The sequence below is a fragment of the Mauremys mutica genome, chromosome 2 (genome assembly GCF_020497125.1).
Source record: "Mauremys mutica isolate MM-2020 ecotype Southern chromosome 2, ASM2049712v1, whole genome shotgun sequence".
Taxonomy (NCBI): Eukaryota; Metazoa; Chordata; order Testudines; family Geoemydidae; genus Mauremys; species Mauremys mutica.
The window spans coordinates 78,819,547-78,840,751 of NC_059073.1; the positions used below are offsets into that span (position 1 = coordinate 78,819,547).

Sequence of the window (21,205 nt, forward strand, 5' to 3'; positions counted from 1 at the left end):
GTCTATTGGATACATTCTAGGATATCTATAGAACGTCGTAAGGTTTTTTTGTATGGTATATTACCTGTCTAGAAATTATTAATATCTTGTGACATTGAGTTCAAATTGAAGACTTTATTGCAAATCTGTGGAAAATTCCCTTTTGAATAGAAAGACGCATTTCAGATGCTTAAAAAGAGCTGTTCTCAGTAGACTGTTTATTACGTTCAGAATGTCCAAATTATATATGGTTAGCATTATGAAACCAGTTTGCACTGTTATCTTAGTGGCTTAGGCCCCAATCCAGCAAAAAACCTGAAATTGATGGGACTACTTGCATGTATAAAGTTAAGTGCTAAGCCTAAGCCACTGAGATCACCTAAGCCACTGAGATCACTCCTGTGCATTTATGATCTATCTGTCTGTTTCCCAGGGAGCTCTAATGTTATGTTCCATTCTTGTGGTCTAATTCTTAACCCCGTGGCATGAGTAATTAGGCAATATTTGCGACATTGCCAGATTGTTTCCATTTGGAGGAGAAATTGATTATATGAGTCAGGTATTTCTTAGTGCAATCCTGTTTATTTACAAAGAATGTTCACAAAGTCTTGTTTCCCTGAACACAGTAGGAACAAATGAGAAGAAATTTCCTTGTTCAGAAATCCATTCCTTTCTTTTCAATGAGTACTCTGCCCAGGAGCGGCAGAAGGTCCATAAAAATGGGGGGGGCCACTGGCTCCCAAACTGTGGTCCCGTCCCCTTGCATTGCCCCTTCCCTCTGAGGCCCATCCCCTGTCCTCCATTGCTCACCCTTATAGCAAGTAAAAAGTGGGAGGGCCGTGGTCCCATAGTCCCCCTTGTTCCCGCGCCCCTGACTTTGCCCCCAAAGAAGCTCTGTCCCTTGGCTTCCTCCCCGGGGCCAGGCACCACTGCTACTCCCACTATCTGCTGGCTTTTTCCTTGCTTTCTGGTTTTTCTCTCTCTCTGACTCTCATGCTCCTGCAACCAATCAAGGTAGCAGCCCCTGCATTTGCAATCAGTCTCTAGGAAAATCCCTTAGGTCTCATGACTTAGGTTATGCTCAGGTCTTTGCCAAGCTGGTTCCTGCCTTGGGTGGTGGCTTTTGTTTCAGCTCTCACCAAGCAAAGGGGGCATTTAATTGTTCTCTCATTTAGCCTGAATGAAGGGTGCTTAGTACACCTATTGACTTTTACCAGGTCTGTGATTGATGGCTGACATTAATACCTTGCAGCGTAACACTATGATACTGCCATAATGGAAAAAAATGTAAATGAAATTTGATATTTTTCTAACAGGTTTAAAATTCCATCAATATTATAACTGCACATTTGCAGTTTAAAAATCTTTGCTTGGTAAATTTATCTCAGTGAGCATATGAGAGACTGTGAGTCAGTCACAGATGTCTCTGCCATAGCAATCTGCTAGCTCCCACTAGAGCCTAGATTTTTATTTACTTGTCTCTTGCCTCCATCTCATCCACTTCTGAAACTGATGACAGATCAGACAGTTTCAGCTTTAGCTGTACATAGTCTTTTTATAGTTGAAAAACATTCTGTCTCCTAGGACTACAGATCTTTGAAAGACAGAGATCCATGGCTTGAACTCTAGTGTTACTTTCAGGAGATGGTGAGGATGATAAAGAAAATACATTTTCAAGATAGGCATTGCCTCCATACATTAGGGCTTCAACTCTTGTGTCTGATATAGGCTAGAGCATACTGCATATAAAACTCCTGGGAATTGCTTTTCTTGAGGCAGAGATGCTTCAGTGATCAAGCAAAGCAACTGTGTATTTGTTTGACTTGCAAATACTGCTAATTATTCAGTTATTAGTGGAATTCCTCTTGCTAGTTGGAATCAAAACTACTTCTAGAATATCCTTATTCAACAAAGATTATCATAATTTATTTGACAATGTAACTCTGTTTATATTATTACCCTTTCCCTTAGTGACAAACAGAATCTAATTTCCGCAAACTAAATCAGATTTTTAGCCCCTGAGTCAAATTAATTGTTTTTTGACATTAATTACAATGTTCAGTTGAACAACTGCAAACATAATCTGCTGCCTCCCCTAAGAAACATACAGGGACTAATCAGGACATTAGAGTTTCTACTAATCTCAACATTCAGAGGAAAATTGCTGACAATAGAAAGGAGCAAATTATTTGAGAAATTCTTTTTTTTCCCCTATTAGTGAACAGACTGTGAAATAATGAAATGATTCGTTGTTTGAAATTGTTTGTAAATGTCTTCAGTGAATAATGCTTGATTTGCATATTGTTTACATATTTGCAATCTGCACTATGTATGTCTCTGATTGGATGTAACCAACCAACGTAGCATAACTTGCAAACTTTGCTTTGACCAATCAAATATACAATTCAAAACTTACTTTTCACAAGTATTTTAATGGCCTGATGACAGATCAGACAGTTTCAGCTTTAGCTGTACATAGTCTTTTTATAGTTGAAAAACATTCTGTCTCCTAGGACTACAGATCTTTGAAAGACAGAGATCCATGGCTTGAACTCTAGTGTTACTTTCAGGAGATGGTGAGGATGATAAAGAAAATACATTTTCAAGATAGTGCATCAGAGTTCAAAGTGCTGTCCAGCGCGGTCACATTGGAGCACTCTGGGATAGCTCGTGGAGGCCAATTCTGTCGAATTGTGTCTGCACTACCCCAAATTCGACCCAGCAAGGTAGATTTTAGCGCTAATCCCCTTGCCTGGGAGGAGTATAGCAGTTGATTTTAAGAGGCCTTTAGGACGATGGAACGGTGTTGGTTGTGTAGACGGATTGCTTATAAAATCAACCTAACATGGCTAAATTTGACCTAACCTCGTAGTGTAGACCAGGGCATAGAGAGTACACTTATAAAGTTTGCTGATGATACCAAGCTGGGAGGGGTTGTAAGTGCTTTGGAGGATAGGATTATAATTCAAAATAATCTGGACAAACTGGAGAAATGGTCTGAAGTAAATAGGATGAAATTCAATAAGGACAAATGCAAAGTGCTCCATTTAGGAAGGAACAATCAGTTGCACACATACAAAATGGGAAATGACTGCCTAGGAAGGAGTACTGCGGAAAGGGATCTGGGGATCATAGTGGACCACAAGCTAAATATGAGTCAACAATGTCATACTGTTGCAAAAAAAAGTGAACATCATTTTGGGATGTATTAGCAGGAGTGTTGTAAGCAAGACATGAGAAGTAATTCTTCCGCTCTACTCCACGCTGATTAGGCCTCAACTGGAGTATTGTGTTCAGGTCTGGGGGCCACATTTCAAGAAAGATGTGGACAAATTGGAGAAAGTCCAGAGAAGAGCAACAAAAATGATTACATGTCTGGAACACATGATCTATGAGGTAAGACTGAAAAAATTGGGTTTGTTTAGTCTGGAGAAGAGAAGGCTGAGAGGACACATAACAGTTTTCAAGTACCTAAAAGCTTGTTACAAGGAGGAGGGAGAAAAATTGTTGTTTTTAACCTGTGAGGATAGGACAAGAAGCAATGGGCTTAAATTGCAGCAAGGGAGGTTTAGGTTGGACATTAAGAAAAAATTCCTAACTGTCAGGGTGGTTAAGTACTGGAATACATTGCCTATGGAGGTTGTGGAATCTCTATCATTGGACATTTTTAAGAGCAGGTTAGACAAACATCTGTCAGGGATGGTCTTGATAATACTTAGTTCTGCCATGAGTGCAGGGGACTGGACTAGATGACCTCTTGAGGTCCCTTCCAGTCCTATGGTTCTATAAGTCTGTGCAAACCTGGTAAAGTGGTTCGTAATGACCAGGATATACTCATACCCGCTGCTTTTCTCAAAATGAAGAAAGTCAGTTGAGACTAGTTCAAATGGTTCTGTGTTACTAATAGGATGTAAAAGAGCTTTGGTATATTGGCTCAGTCTCCTCTGTTTCAGGCACTGACAGACCTGAGTTACATAGTGCTCAATATCCTCCTTCATATGAGGCCAATAAAAATGGTCTCTAGCAATGTTAATAACTCAGCATGTAGGTGACCCATGTTTTTCTGTTACTCTGCATAGGAACTTGTCTTTGGTACCTTTCAGGTACTACCAACTTGACTGTGAGTAGTGATTTTTGAGATAAAGAACATCAATTGACCAAAATGGATCAGGAATTTGATAGGCCCCTAGTCACAGTACTATTTCCTTCCAAGTAGCTCCAAAGACTTGTTCCAGGGCAAATTGCTTACCCACTGCCTCTATTACTTCTGGTTCTGAATAGCTCCTTTGTAGTCCTGTTTCTATCTTATGGACCAGACTAGAAAAATGCAGTCCATCCTTCCCATTCAAACCTCCAATATGTTCTGTCACTTTGAAATCCTTCCTTATCAGGTGTACCCACTGCAGAGCTCATATCACTGTTGTTTCTCTCATTGGGATTGCATTCTCTTTTGTGTCCTTCATTAGAGGTGGATTGGCTATTTGCCATATCCTGTCCTTTTGGTCTAGCAACACAGACATGCCCTGATCTTCCGAACTGGCAACAGCCTCACTGTATAAGTACTGACTAATGTGCCTGAAGTATTGACCAGGTCTTTCCTATAATCTGCTTTGCTTATTTCCTGAAATATTTGAGAACAAATAATGAGATCTTTTCTCTGTATCTGGAAAAACTGCTTCTCTAGCTGTATGCGTAGATTCTTCCAGCACAGCATCAACCATCTTTGTGTCCTGTGCTCAGTGTATCCATCTGCACCGCTCAGCACTGCAGCTGTTAGCTGTATTACTTTCTAGACTCTGCTGTCTGGAAGGGTTGTTTTCCAGCCTCAGGGACCTGCAGCTCGCAAACCCTTCTGGGTGGCTCAGCAAATGTGGCACACTTCAAACTCAGATTCAGTTCTTTGAGGACACAGGATTCTTTACTTCAGATGGTAATATGTGAACACCTGTAATACAGAGCACAGAGAATCAGACGTCTGTTTGAAAGAGGGATCAAACTAAAATGCCGGCTCCTGTACCACAACAACTTCAAACAGTAGGGATACAGAGGGCTTAGAAATTACACCCTTTTGAACACTGTGTGTGTGTGTGTGTGGCGGGAGGGAGGGGTGTCCAAAAAGTTCAACCACTGTGAAAACTTCAGTTAGTAATGTAAGATCGTAGCACTCCCTTTTGTGTACGCCTTGCATATGCATGAAAAAGGACAACAAAACTGTCCTTGGTGTCATGGATCCACAGGTTTGGTGCTACAGCCCTAGTTTTGGAACAGTCTGTAGCAGGAACCCCTTCAAGAGTGCCAGACCCCTAAGTGGTCTCAGCTTCCTCCAGGGTAAGCTACGTGCTTCACTGCCTCCTTAGACTGGACCTCTGGACGGGCAGCACTCCTTCTTCATAATGTGAGCTCCGTTCAGTGAGTCTGAGACGGACCCTCGATGGACAGTCACGCTCTAATACACCTTGCCAAGCATTTGCGGTGACACTCGCACAGTGTTGTGAAAACAGGAATGATTAGTAGTCATCTGGACCATAGCACAGGGAATTCTCAGGGTAGCATAGAGGAATGAAGGTTAAAGCATAGTCCATTCTGGGTAGCCCAGTGCCCGAACAAGCTGTAGTGAACCCATTGTTCAAGGTCTGTCTCTCCATCTGTCTGACCTCATTGGTCTGAATCCCAGGTCAGAGCTCTCAATTGCCTCCAGCAGTCAACACTTATCCCCCACCTCACACTTCTCTAGTCCTTTTGCCCCTGAGTTGGGGAAATGCTGCTTAGACCCTCTTTGAGAGGTGGGGAAGTGTCTGGGTCACTAGTTGTTAGGTATCAATATCTGGGCAATTGGATCTGCCATTATATTCTCATTGATATGGGATGTAATACCCAGACACTGAGGTGATACCCATATCTATGTCTCTTTGCCTGCCCTGAGAGCAAACTGCCCTTTTCTACTTCCTAGGTAACAGTGCAGCACACAGAGGAAACTGAGACCCACACAGGCTTCATAAAAATATAAAAAAAAATTCCCACTTTGTCACATTTAGTTTGAAATGCTGATTGTGTTCCATGAGGAACCAGCACTCTTAAACTGTTTTCCCTCATTTCCCCCATACATTATACATCATCTAGAAGCCTGATCATCTTCCAGATGCAGAGCTACAGAAAAATTAGGCCCAGGATAGATAAGTCATAAAACAAACAAAGCTCCGAATTCCAGATAAAGTCTGAAGGCTGAGTTTACTTGGTGACTCTCAGAAATGTTGGTAGTTGTTTATAGTGCAAGTAGAATATGTAAGTTTCAAGGTGACAGAGAGAGAAGTCCTGGCTCCATCCCAGTGCAGTGCAATATGCTGTCAAACAACCTGGTAAATTGCATTCAGGTAGGGTGCATCTACACTGCGCTCTTGTTTTGGTGGCATATAGAGTACACACCCCTGTAGCCCCTCCCCCAGCACAGGTATAAATAGCAGTGTAGTGATGAGGTGTGGTTTAGGCGACTACAGTTGCTCCTGAAGGCAGAGGTGAAAGTGGGCCGGGTCAGCGTACTGGTAAGAAGTGGCTGCCGGTACTGGCAGTGCTTTAATGTCGCTACCCCTTTTGCCCCACCCCAGGGCCGCCAACTGGGGGAGGCAAATGGAGCAGCACGTCCCTGCGGCCTGCGCCGCTTCCTGGGGCTCCCATTGGCCGGGAATGGCAAACCGCGGCCACTGGGAGCTGCGGGCGGCCGTACCTGCGGATGGTCAATGTAAACAAACTGTCTCGCGGCCCGCCAGCAGATTACCCTGATGGGCCGCAGGTTGTCCACCACTGCCGTAGATGATTTTAAAGGTCAAATAATTATTTTAGCATTTCCTTGCCCTACATTGGACAAGCATGCAAAGTTTGTAAAGCAGGCTTAAAACTGATAACTGATCAAATTTACTGGAGTGATCAGTTTTCCATTCTATCTTACAAAATAAAAGTATAATCTGAGGTGCAGGAGGCAAAGGAGGATAAAAAAGATAGAAAAAAGTAGCTGTGTTTTAGTGGTTTGCGGGGACAGCTGGAGCAGCTCATGGGTCGGCTGGAGGAGCGGCGCAGCTGGTGGAGTGGAGCCAGTCGTGGTGAAGGCTGCAGCAAAACTCCACGGAGAGGTGGGGCAGTCGGCCCTGGCCCACGTAAGGTACCCCTTAACACCCTGTGTAACCCCACCCCATTTCCACCCAGGCTGGGGGGGTAAAACTCTGCAGATAAACTTTTGAACTCTGGGGCGGCACTGACCAGGGACAGAGACTTTTGGGTGTTGGACTTTGAGGTGATTGGACTTAAGACCCTGAGGGGAAAAGGACATTGCCAAACTTACAGGGTGGGTCTTTTGCTCATGGTTTACGTTATGAATCCTGTTTGTGGTGTTTCCCCAATATGATGCCACATTGTTTCCCTCCTTTATTAAAAGGATTTTGCTACGCTCAGACTCTGTGCTTGCGAGAGGGGAAGCATTGCCTCCTCGGGGGGGGGGGTGTGGTATGTAATTGTCCCAGGTCACTGGGTGGGGGCTCGAGCCGGTTTTGCATTGCGTTATTGAAACGGAACCCCTAGATACTGAACCCGGCCTTTGTTGCTGCTAACTAAGAGAGGCAGAAGGGTTACATTATAATAGAAGTGTCTGTGATTTTTCTGTAAATGTCTGAGAGGACAAAAAAGATGGGTCTTACAGTGTATCTGAAAGGCTAATTAGGTGCAGGCAGATTGATAGGGGAAGTGAATTCCTGAGTCGCAGACTACTCCTGTAAAATGCCCTGCCAGCTGCCCTATCTCATCTAAAACCAAGGAAGGGATGAACTCTAGCTTCAGCATTTCCATTGGTTGTTGCTGCACAGTTATTGCACAGAGAGGGAGGTGGCTTCTCAAATAACCAAATCCTAGAACACCTAGGGATTTATAGTTTAAAACCAATATCTTGAATTCCATCTGGAAGATAATGGACAGTGGATCATAGAGCATTGACATTAAGGATTCCAGTGAGAGATTGTGTCTAATAGAGTGGTGGCACATTCTGTTCTAGCGTCATCTTCTGGCTAATCTTCAGATATACCCCAGCGCACTACAGCAATATAATTTTGATATGACAAAACAAACAACTGTGGCAAGGTTCCATATCTGAAATAAATGGACACTAGTAAATCTTAGAATCAGGCTTCTGCTGTGAATAGTCACTGCTGCAGTTGATGGTTAATGAGTGATTTATTAAAAATAAACTGAATAAAATTCAAATTTCACTTTCTGTTGACTTAATTCTGTTTCAGAGAACATTCCTACCAGTCAATGCATTTGCTAATAAAGACAACTAAGAGGCATGATTGCCATTGGAAGTAAAGATCCAGACCCTTAGGTGGTCTGAATTAGTGTAACTCCATTGATTTTTAGTGAAACTACACTTGTTTGTACCAGCTGAGGATCTAACAGTTTGGTTAAAAAGAATCCATGGAATAGTGAGAGTGAAACTTAAGAATACACTTCATTCAAATTCAGTTAAGAAAAGCTGAAGTGAAGACAGACCAACTGAATGCAGATTACCTCTATCTACAGCATTGCAGGAGTGAAGCAGTCTGTAACCTTATTACTAAATGCGTGTATACAGTGGTTGGCTGAGATCCAGAATGTCAAGTACAGACCCTGCTTAGACCATTTGTTAAGATGATGTGTGTACTTTATTTTTTTTTTTGACATTTCACATGCTGCACTAAGATCAAATGTGCAAAATTGCATGAACTACATCATTTCCTGCTATTATGCTAAGGGATGTGGGGTGAAATTGCCCTTAGGGCACTTAATCATATGACAGTTACGGAACAGGGAGAGCAATGAACCTTTATTTTTTTATCAAGAAGCACAATCAGAGAAACTTGAGAAGGGGAAAAGGCTGCCAGTAGCAATTATATCTGCCATTACCTATGGCAATGACTCATGGCCAGGCTTAGGGAATGTTGCTTTACTTTTGTCAGTCTATTTGTATAGCAACTGTAATTTGTCTCATCTACTGAGGAAAAGCTCCAGCTAAACCTACCAGCCCCATCATCCACATTGCAGTAGCCTCTATAGGCCATGAAAATAGGAAGGGACATGACTTTCTTAAGTCCTCAATAGTCTATTTCTTACAGGTCTATATAGTATCACTTAGAGATGTGTAGATCCTGCAGTTAGGGTGACCAGATAGCAAGTGCGAAAAATCGGGACAGAGGGTGGGGGGTAATAGGAGCCTATATTAGAAAAAGCCTCAAATATTGGGACTGACCCTATAAAATTGGGACATCTGGTCACCCTACCTGCAGTTTAATTCATAACAGATTGCATTTGGCAGTGAAGCATCTCTTTATGTTCAATGAACTGCAGCTCATTTGCCCCAAGGGCCCTGTAGCCTTCAGCCACTCCTCTCCCCACTGAAGGCCAAGGAAGGCTCAGCAATTTCTCCAGCTGCACTGAGACCAATGGAAGTTGAGAGCCTAAATACCTTTGAAGATGTGTCCCTTGGTGACCTCCTCCCCAGGCTTCCTGTCAGCATTCAGTGATTGCTGGCTCTAGCATGCCCTTCTAGGGCTTTTTCGTTGTGGGCTTCTGTCCTCACATGCGATAAATAGATTTGGAAGGATTAGATTTTTATTGGTAATATTTCTATTGATGATGATAGAAATTTACAGATAGACAAAGTAAGAAAACTACTTTTGGAACACTTACTAGAGTTTGATTTAAGGATATTTACGTAGTATATATCTGACATGTGATGTTGACAATTTGTAGTTTAATGGTTATAATGCTTTCTCCTTTTGCATCTCAATGTCTTTAAACAATGGTCTGACTCCCGCCCCCAATAATTTCCCACAGTCATAAAATTTTACATCAATAAAATTGGAAAAAATGGTTAAAATAAACTGATATTATCCATTGAAATTATATAAAAAAATAAAATTCTGCCAAGCCTAGCTATAAAGTTGTTCTTGAGGGCAAGATGCATTCTCAGTAGGACAGTGGGAGATGGGAAAACACTAGTGGATGCACTGCTAGCTAAGCTAGCCTGATTCGGGGCAAGGGCAGAAGTGCTCCATAGTTCCTAACGTAGTAGCTAGAGAACCCCTGGCAAGATACAAGTGGCTCAAGTTCACCCATTGGAACATGATTCCAAATTCTTCTTGCGCGCTGCAAGCAGTTCACTATTTTCTCTGATTTATTGTTGAATATCATTTGCTGAAGAATTTGATGTACCACACATGTTGAAGAGGTGGGGGAGAAGTGTAAATTATACCTATATTAGACCTCTATATTTTCTTAGGCTCACTTAGGGTCTGATTCAGCTCCCGTTGAATTTTAGATTTTCTTCCATGGTTCTTGGCCCTTCATGCCTCCTATCTTTGGAAAGTGCTGAACAGTCACTCTGTGAAATTCAGCCCCCTTTTAATGTGTCTCAAGTTGAGCATCCAAAAATTGAGGCATACAGAATCACAAAACGTTTCTTGGAAAATCTTGATGAATTCGTGTTCTAATGAGTCAAAGGGACACCACTCAAGGGTGCCCTTCCTCAGCAACAACCCCATGCAACATCTCTGATCTTCAAACTTGTCATTGCAAACTCTGGAAAAATCAAACCAAGTCCCCCCAACAAATAGCTTATTGCTAGTCTCGCAGAAAGCCAACAGAGAGATTCTCAGATGCTGAATTCCCATTTTCTTGTTTTTCAGATGGGTTCCTATCTTGTTAATGCAACATTCCAGTCCAAAATAACAGAAGGGGCAGATATTATTATTGGAATGATTTATACAGTGTTTGGTAAGTATGCTTTCATGGTAAGTATGTTTTGGAGCTTTTCCTGAGTTGTTTCATGATTATTATTTCACATTCCAAAGGTTTGATGAGAATGTAGAGGGTCTGGAAATGGAGTTAATTACTGACACGGATTACTTCAAAATTTTAATAACAATAAAATAAAAGAATAGATTGACCCCTGATTACAACTTCGATAACACTAATTAGTGACATATTTTTCATCAAAAATAAAATACCTATTCAATTTTAATCTACTCTAATAGTTTGACAATAATAACAGTGTTAACTTTGGAAGCCATTAAATATTTTTAAGAATGATTTACTGCAAAATATTGTGTGGTTGGTCCAACTTATACCAGCTGAGGTTCTGGTTAGCACTATTTTGTATTTCTGGTTATGGTATTAACATTGAATCCTTAAATCCCAATCCAGCATCAAAATCTAGTAGTGCAAACCCCTGTATGCATGAGGAGTCCCAGGAACGTCAGTGAGACTCCTCATGGGCACAGTGGCCCATGAAAGTAGATCCAGATGCAAGTTTAGAGCCTTAAACATGAGCAATGAAGCCAAGTTACTCCTGGAACTGTAACACTGAATTTCTCTGCATCTAAAATCCTCAGTCATTGACTTCACTAGATTTGACCCCAGTTATACCATTGGTGAATATGGTCTTATGAATTCTTTATGGGTAAGAAACAAAATGCATATTTTAGCTGAGAAAAAGCCAGATCCTTGGCGGTAGCTGAACTGCATACAGCACAAATTGCATGGAGATAGGGGAAAAAGTGCCTTAAAATCACTCTTTCAATACCTGATGCTGCTCATATTGTATGCTGGGCCAGTCTACCTGGTAACTGCTTTAATTTATGACTACTGACAGCCAGGGATTAGTATGATGTAGAAAGAATGAGGAGTACTTATGGCACTTTAGAGACTAACAAATTTATTTGAGCATAAGCTTTCGTGGGCTAAAACCCACATCATCGGATGCATGCAGTGGAAGGATGATGTAGAAGGATCCCTTTCTCCTTTTCCCTGCTACATTGTCAGCAGGGAATTATGTAGACATCTCTACATTCATTGTATACCACTGGAGGACCTCCTTTATGCTAGTATGGTCTTCCCAGCGATGGATGTTGGCTTTTGAGCTGTGTGATGCAAATCCATATGGGAGAATTTGATCTCTAGTCTCTGCTTTCTGTGAACCAAGTCAAGTGTTTCAAATGCAGAAACTGAGGGTTGTCTGTAAAGAACATCTCCTTCTAAACAACATCACCCCCAAGACAAGGAGCACCGGTATAGTACATCAGTCCTGCTTCATGGCTGGAAAAGCAAATAAAGAATCCGAGAGGAGAATTGTGGCATGACTGGCCATTGGAATGTAATTGGAAATCTAACTCTTTCTGTAGCTTTGCACGAACTGGTATATATATTATAAAGTACTTTCTGATTAGAAACAAATATATGAGTCTTGCTGTTTGCTCATTGCAGGTGAAAACTAGAATTTTCTGGGGATGCTTTCATTCTGTTTCCGATGTTCTGCATGCAGATCATCATCAACAAAGCAAGGTGCAAACTTGCTCTTGCTGGAAAGTGAACTGCACATGAAATTGTGAAAATTCCATCTACTACAGCAGTATATGTTATGCCCCCCCTTTCCCACCTTTTGCTAAAAAGGCATTCAGCAAGGTGTGTTGCCTGCTAACTTCTTTTATTTTCCCTTTCAGATCCCATGATAGCCAACCCTGCTCAGATCACTGGCTCGCTTCAGTGTGACTTTACAGCATGCACTATGTTAGTGGTGTCACAGCTGCTGCAGGACCTTGAAAGAGAAAGGAGCCGGCCTTTTGGGCAGGGGGTCAGGTAAGTTGCTTTTAAAAGAAGTACTGTGCAACTTTTATGTTAGATATAATTTTGTAATTTATTAATTCCCCTCTCCCTCCACAATTTAATAACTAAAACACTAACAACAAAGCTGACCTTCCCCAATATTCATGCTCCCAGCAGAATCCTAAAGCAGCTGTGACATCCACATGGTGCATGCTGGGATATCATATCAGAGCTTGAGCTGGTAATCCAAACAGGGCTGGGTGCTGTGGGACCTTGAAAGCAAACAGAAAAGGTGAGTTGTTGTTATGGAGCCAAGTGATGATCGTAGACCGGCTACTGAGAACATTCAAGTATTACTAACGTGGATGGAATTTTCATATGCTAGTTGCAATCCGTTTTGATAAGTGAAAGTAATTCTAATGGTTAAGTTCCCATGCCTTCAATGGCCACATGTGATCTCATACTCTCAGATCATGTCTCCTGTAGAGATTATGTCATGAAATATTTGGTAGAACTGGTGGAAAAATGGAAAAACTATTTCACAAAAAGCTTATCATTTCAAAGGTGTTCCCATTCTATAAAGTTCAAATCAAAATTTTTGGTAAAATATATTTTAAAATGTTGATATTTTGAATGTTAGGTCCCCCTTTTGTCACTAAATGAACAATACCCAGTTTTTTCTTCACTTTTTCATATGGCAAAAGGAACTTTCTTTTTAAATGGAAAAAAGTCAATATGTATTAAGCAAATCAGGATATTGTTCATTCCGTGCTTTCAGTGTGTGTGGGGGAAGCAGGTGGGTGCATGTGGGAAATCCGACATTTCAAAATTGTAAAATTTTTGGGTTTGGTGAAAAATAAGGAAAATGTTTAAAGCAGTTTTTGAAAAGTTTTCAGTTTAGAAAAAAGGCCATTTGTATGGAAAAAAGTTTTGACAAGCTGTGATATTATTACAATTGGACTGGATCTGGGGAAGTTTAATCCCTCTTCTCTTCCTTTTCAAGAAAGTCCCCACCCTCAGACACCTGGGATAGGTTTAATACGGTAGAAAACAGTTTGTTACTGCTTATTACAATTCCTTGTTAATCAAAATAATAATGAATCCAGCTAGCATGATCAATATCAAGTGAAAGCAAGATCATTTGTGGGGAACATTTGAAAAACTACTGAGAGGATGGGGGTGGTGGAAATAAAAATCTACTGGATTGGTAAATATAAGGGTATATTAAGTGAAGTAAAGCCTCTTACTGCTGTGCTGAAAGGTCAATACTGGGTTCTGGTATTAGGATTTGAATACATGACTTTCTAACCTAGAAATCAGCATACTACTAGTTAAGCCATACTTTTCTCCACAACTATAAGAACAAGGTTTTATCCTACTCATTCAGAGCTAGAGAGCAAATTAATATTCTTTCCCTGTTATTCCTGTTGGAATGTTGGAAATAGTATATCGTCTACGAGAATTATATCAAATCCTAAGAAAATGATCTTTTTAATCTGGCAATAATAGAGATATCATTTAAGTTCATTTCTCCATGATTCACTTTGTATCCTTAATCATTATCGCAAATGAGTCTTTGTCAGAGTCTACCCTCACTTGAAACTGGGCGGTGTCAAAGTGAGGACCCGCATGTCTTCCCCCCACCCCAAAATCCTAGGGTAGGTCTCCCCTTCGGCTGCCACCACCCGGTCAATTCCGTGGGCCGGGACACCCCTGTTTCCCCCCTTGGGAACACAGATCAATTCACAGAGGAGGAACCTCCCCCCCTCTTCCCTCTCTCCAGCCTGCTCTGGAGACAGAGTTGCCTGGATTCAAACGCCTTGAATCTCTACACACAGGGAAGCAGCCCACTTCCCCCTCCCCTTCCCCTGAATTTCCCCAAGGGAAGGAATTAACCAAGTCCAAAGAAAAGAAAGAATTTATTAAGAGAACAAAAGAAAATACAGAATCTCTATGAATCCAAGCTGGGCACTCATAGGGTATAACCTTGCTAAGTTCTGGAGAGAATCCTCTCTCTTTCTCAGTACAACCAGTACAAGCAGAATTAAGAATAATCAATAACAAACACACAGAATTGCAAACATAGGATTATTAGATAAGGACACAAAGTATCTTTCTAATACTCACTATCTTGACTAGAAGAAATTAGTTCAGAAAGGTGGAACTTGTAGGGACTTGATTAACTCGTCTGGTCTCTTGAACTCCAAATGGCCAAAGACAAAGACCCCCCCAAACAGAGGGAAAAGTTCCCTCCTAGGAGTTTCAAATTCTCTTCCCTGATTGGTCCTCAGGTCAGATGCCCACCAGGTACTATGCTTTAACCCTTTACTAACTATTCATGACACGCCCCCCAAATCGTCACAGTGGGATCCACTGGCGGCGATTTCCTCCTAGAACTGTAAAACAACCAGAGTAATAAAACACATGCACTATTACATCGACTACTAAGCATGAAAACATATTAAGAACAGTTTTTAGCCACTTGATTCTGGGAAACTTTCACGAGAGAGTGCATCAGCAACTTTGTTGGAAGCTCCTGAAATGTGTTGAATGTCAAAGTCAAAGTCTTGGAGAGCTAAGCTCCAGCGGAGAAGTTTCTTGTTGTTTCCCTTGTTGGTGTGAAGCCACTTTAGCGCAGCATGGTCAGTTTGTAGCTGGAACTGCCGGCCCCAAACGTATGGGCGTAGCTTTTCCAGGGCATACACAATGGCGTAACATTCTTTTTCACTGATGGACCAGTGGCTTTCCCTCTCAGACAGTTTCTTGCTGAGAAACACGACAGGATGGAAGTTGTGATCCGGTCCTTCCTGCATTAGTACCGCTCCTACCCCACGTTCAGATGCATCGGTGGTAACTAGGAAGGGTTTGTCAAAGTCTGGGGCCCTTAATACAGGGTCCGACATGAGCATCGCCTTAAGCTGGGTAAAGGCTTTCTGACACTCATCAGTCCACTTAACTGCATTTGGCTGGGTTTTCCTGGTCAGATCAGTTAGTGGGGCAGCGATTTGGCTGTAGTGTGGTACAAATCGCCTGTAATATCCGGCCAAACCTAAGAAGGATTGGACCTGTTTCTTTGACCTTGGGACAGGCCACTGTTGGATAGCCTCCACCTTGGCCTGTAGGGGGTTGATGGTTCCTTGACCCACCTGGTGTCCTAGGTAAGTCACTCTGTTTTGGCCTATTTGACACTTTTTGGCCTTAACAGTTAGTCCTGCCTGCCTGATGCGCTCTAAAACCATTTTCAAATGTTCTAGGTGTTCGGGCCATGAATCAGAAAAAATGGCCACATCATCGAGGTATGCAACTGCACAGTCTTCCAATCCTGCTAGTAGACCATCCACCAGCCTTTGGAAGGTGGCAGGTGCATTCCGCAGTCCGAACGGAAGCACAGTAAACTCATACACCCCTGCATGGGTGATGAAGGCAGATTTTTCCCTGGCGGGTTCATCTAGTGGTACCTGCCAGTATCCCTTGGTTAAATCAATGGTAGAGATGAACTGGGCACATCCCAACTTTTCCAATAGCTCATCAGTGCGTGGCATCGGATAGTTGTCTGGACGAGTTACAGCATTTAGCTTACGGTAGTCCACACAAAAGCGTATTTCCCCATCTGGTTTGGGAACCAGAACCACTGGAGATGCCCATGCACTGGTAGAAGGGCGGATGATACCCATCTCCAACATGTTGTCAATCTCCTGTTTAATAGCAACTTTGGCATGAGGTGACACCCGGTAGGGTGGTGTTCTAATCGGGTGAGCATTACCTGTGTCAATGGAGTGGTAGGTTTGCTCAGTCCGTCCTGGGATGGCTGAGAACAAGGGGTCGAAGTCAGTGCACAGTCCCTTGATCTGTTGCTGCTGTAGACGTTGTAGGGTTGTGGAGAGGGTCACCTCTTCCACACCACCATTTCTTTTACCTTCGTAGTAGACACCTTCAGGCCACTCGGTGTCATCTCCTTCCTGAACTGTAAAGTGACAGACCTGTAATTCTCTGGGATAAAAGGGCTTTAGAGAGTTAACATGAAACACTTTAGGCTTTAAAGAGGAATCAGGGAATGTTATGAGGTAGTTAACAGCTCCCAGGCGCTCCTGGACCATGTATGGTCCTTCCCAGGACGCCTCCATCTTATGGGCCTGTTGCGCCTTAAAGACCATGACCTGGTCTCCTACCTTGAAGGACCGCTCCTTGGCATGTCGATCATACCAGACCTTTTGCTCCGCTTGAGCATCTCTTAAGTTCTCTCGAGCAAGGGCCCAAGAGTCTCGGAGGGTGTTTTGAAGGTTGCTTACAAAGTCCAGAATGTTAGTCCCTGGAGGAGGTGTAAACCCCTCCCATTGCTGCTTTACCAGCTGTAATGGCCCCTTAACCTCATGGCCATACACCAGCTCGAATGGTGAGAATCCTAAACTCGGATGTGGAACAGCCCTGTAGGCAAACAGCAACTGTTGTAACACTAGATCCCAATTATTGGAGTGTTCATTGACGAATTTGCGGATCATGGCCCCCAAAGTTCCATTGAACCTTTCCACTAGGCCATTAGTTTGGTGATGGTACGGGGTGGCAACCAAGTGATGCACCCCATGAGTTTCCCACAGGTCTTTCATGGTCCCTGATAGGAAATTTGTTCCCGAATCTGTAAGAATTTCAGAGGGCCAACCCACCCTGGTAAAAATGTCAGTTAAGGCCTGGCACACAGTGTTAGCCCTGGTGTTGCCTAGAGCTACTGCTTCCGGCCATCTGGTAGCAAAGTCCACAAAAGTCAGTATGTACTGTTTTCCTCTGGGGGTCTTTTTTGGGAAAGGACCCATAATATCCACAGCTACTCGCTGAAATGGGACCTCCATTATGGGAAGTGGTTGGAGAGGGGCCTTGATCTGGTCTTGGGGTTTTCCTACCGTTTGGCATACCTTACAAGACCGGACGTAAGTGGCTACCGCCTTGCCATCCCCTCCCAGTCAAAGGACCTTCCCAACCTGTCTTTGCTTCGTTTCACCCCAGAATGGCCACTAGGGTGATCATGGGCTAAGCTTAAGAGCTTTTCCCGGTACTTGGTCGGAACGAGCAACCGTTTTTGAGGATGCCAGCCCTCCTGGTGTCCACCAGAAAGAAATTCCTTGTATAACAGTCCTTTCTCCACAACGAACCGGGATCGGGTAGTAGAGTTGAGAGGCGGTGGGTTGCTGCGTGCCGCCGCCCATGCTTTCTTGAGGCTGTCATCGGCTTCCTGCTCTGCTTGGAACTGTTCCCTTGAGGCGGGAGACACCAGTTCCTCTGGGAGCGATGTAGGTGATGAGGTTGTTTCCGTTGACTGTGAACCGCTCTCCGCTGGTGCACAAGGCGTCATTTCAGGCTCCGGCTGAGCCTCTTGGGTAGGGTTGTCTGCTGGTTTTTCCAGTTCAGGCCCGTTGTCGCCCTCTGGCGGTGGAGTTGTAATAGCTGGCGCCGGTGCTGGCGCTGGGTGCCCTTCCAGTTCCGGTTCTGGGACTGGATGAACTATGGCTGCTGTCGGTGTTGGCCTGGGATCCGGTTCCACCACCTCTGTCTGGGTCTCTGGTAACACCGACGGGGTCCCGGTGGATGGCTCAGGAACAGGGATGGGTCCGGCAGCTCGTCTGGCTTGGCTGCGTGTAACCACTCCCTCTGGTTTTTTCTGTTCAATGTGTCGGGCCAAGTCGTTCCCCAGTAGCATGGGAATCGGATGGTTGTCATAGACAGCAAAAGTCCACTTCCCTGACCAGCCCTTGTACTGGACAGGTAAACGCACTGTAGGTAATGTTACAGGTTTTGACATGAAGGGTCGAATTGTCACTTTGGTTTTCTGGTTGATGAATTTGGGGTCCACGAAGGTTCGGTGGATAGCTGACACATGTGCTGCAGTGTCTCTCCATGCGATGATCTCCTTTTCGTCCACTCTCAAAGTTTCCCTATGTTCTAAGGGTATTTGAGATACATCTATGTCCGGCTTTCCTTGGTGTGAAGGTGCAAGGAGTTGCACTCGGTTTAGGTTCTTTGGGCATTTGGCTCTGATATGCCCCAATTCATTGCATTGAAAACATCGCCCACTTGATGGGTCACCGGTTTGTGTTGGTCTACTGGAGACTGGTGAGGTAGAAGAAGAGGTAGAGTGTGACTGTCCGTGGGTTGTAGGTGTGGGTTTGATTGGTCCGCGACGGTAGGGTTTAGTGTCGCTGTGTACCCTGTTGGATTCGCTCCCTTGGCAGTAGCTGTCGTGTTGTCTACCGATGCCATCCATCTGGCTCCAATCTCTCCTGCCTCAGTGAGAGTTTTTGGTTTACCATCTTGGATGTAGCGTCTAATGTTCTCAGGAACACCATCCAAGAACTGCTCCATCATCATCAGGAGGGTTAGCTCGTCCATGGTTTGAACATTGGCTCCTGCTAACCAGGAAGAAAAATGCTTTTCAATGTAGGAGGCGTGTTTTGGAAATGACTCCTCCGGTGTCCATTTCTGGTTTCTGAAACGCTGACGGGCGTGATCAGGGGTGATGCCCATTCTGAGTCTGGCCTTGGTTAGAAATAGTTGAAAGTCGTTCATTTGGCCCTTAGGCATTTCAGCTGCCACCAGGGCTAATTGTCCGCAGAGCTGTGGCCTCAGCTCTATCATGTATTCTGTTTCAGGAAGACGGTATCCCAGACAGGCCCTTTCAAAGTTTTCTAAGAAGGCCTCAACATCTTCACCTGCCCTGTAGGCGGGAAATTTTCTCCGAGAAGGTTGATCATTAGGTTGAAGAGGGGTTGGATTGGGTGGAGTTTGCTGTTTAGTTTTTTCTAATTCCAGAGCCTGTCTCTGGATTTCCAGTTCTTTGTCTTTTAACTCTAATTGTCTTCTGTGCTCAGCCTCTTTGGCTTGTATTATCTCCATTTCTCTCTTGTGATCAGCCTGTTTGGCTTTTTCTTTCATTTCAATCTCCTTGAGTTTTAATTGTAATTCCATGTCTTGTAATTGCAGTTCTTTGTGTCTTGTTTCCAGTTTAGATGCGGCCTTGGCACTCATTGTGTCTGTGTCCTGGCGCTGGCCACACCCCTCTGCAGTCCGTGAACTGTTTGTGGTGTTTGACAGTCCCTAACCCTGGCTATGATAACTTGAGTACAGAAAGATAAAGCAATCCTCTGTATAGCAAACTGTGGTTTGTGTAATGTTACTGCTTTGTACTGAGAAAGAGGGAAAGAGTAAAAAAAAAATTCCTCTGTCTCCCTCTGCTCTGAGTTGCTGTACTCAGCAGCCCAGCTGAAAGGCTGCTGCTAACAATACCCCTGAGAAAAATCTGGTCTATTCCTCAGGGATTTGTGTTCTCCTGTCTTCTGATCCTTTCAAAAGACACAGGGAGAGAAAAAAAAAAAAACCTGGCTGGAGGGTTTGTCTCTTCCCCCCCCAAACCTGTTTTTCCTGTTGGATGGGAATGTACTTTGTCGAGCACTTCCCCCCACCTTAGGAATCCTGAGTGATACCTGATATCACAAAGGAAGGACACACCTCTAGGGAAGAGTTTTTCCTCAGCATAGCCAGCAGAGAAAAAAAAAACTCCTAACCCTGAAAACTGCTTCAAGAAAGAAAATCTGTTTCCCAACAAAGCCTGCTGGAAACTTAATTTCCTCCAGCCAACCTGGCTGAAACTGTAAACTCCCTCTTCTGTCAGGTTGCTTTCCTGCTATAGAAGAAGAGAATAGCTCCCTTCAGCGTAGCCTAGCTGAAAAAACTCCTTGTAACAATGGGTTCGAAACTCCGCTGCCACCATGTCAGAGTCTACCCTCACTTGAAACTGGGCGGTGTCAAAGTGAGGACCCGCATGTCTTCCCCCCACCCCAAAATCCTAGGGTAGGTCTCCCCTTCGGCTGCCACCACCCGGTCAATTCCGTGGGCCGGGACACCCCTGTTTCCCCCCTTGGGAACACAGATCAATTCACAGAGGAGGAACCTCCCCCCCTCTTCCCTCTCTCCAGCCTGCTCTGGAGACAGAGTTGCCTGGATTCAAACGCCTTGAATCTCTACACACAGGGAAGCAGCCCACTTCCCCCTCCCCTTCCCCTGAATTTCCCCAAGGGAAGGAATTAACCAAGTCCAAAGAAAAGAAAGAATTTATTAAGAGAACAAAAGAAAATACAGAATCTCTATGAATCCAAGCTGGGCACTAATAGGGTATAACCTTGCTAAGTTCTGGAGAGAATCCTCTCTCTTTCTCAGTACAACCAGTACAAGCAGAATTAAGAATAATCAATAACAAACACACAGAATTGCAAACATAGGATTATTAGATAAGGACACAAAGTATCTTTCTAATACTCACTATCTTGACTAGAAGAAATTAGTTCAGAAAGGTGGAACTTGTAGGGACTTGATTAACTCGTCTGGTCTCTTGAACTCCAAACGGCCAAAGACAAAGACCCCCCCAAACAGAGGGAAAAGTTCCCTCCTAGGAGTTTCAAATTCTCTTCCCTGATTGGTCCTCAGGTCAGATGCCCACCAGGTACTATGCTTTAACCCTTTACTAACTATTCATGACAGTCTTAAATAAGGCATTCCTGGGAAGATGTACCAAATAAGGAGTATTAAGTGTTCAAAAAAAATTGAGTTGAATTAATTTCATGAT

The 21,205-nt window shown here is 43.5% G+C and overlaps 1 protein-coding gene across 2 annotated transcripts in view; it reads left to right on the top strand.

Moving 5' to 3' along the window:
* LOC123364542 (opsin-5-like) overlaps positions 1 to 21,205 on the top strand; it is a 75,693-nt gene that overhangs the window by 23,313 nt on the left and 31,175 nt on the right. Inside the window, exon 2 of one of the 2 annotated variants that reach the window (XM_045006756.1) lies at positions 10,683 to 10,770. In XM_045006756.1, the coding sequence (XP_044862691.1) occupies positions 10,683 to 10,770 (88 nt within the window). Of the gene's footprint in view, positions 1 to 10,682; positions 10,771 to 12,768; positions 12,890 to 21,205 lie in introns of those variants that run through there. The other variant, XM_045006757.1, reaches the window with a different exon arrangement.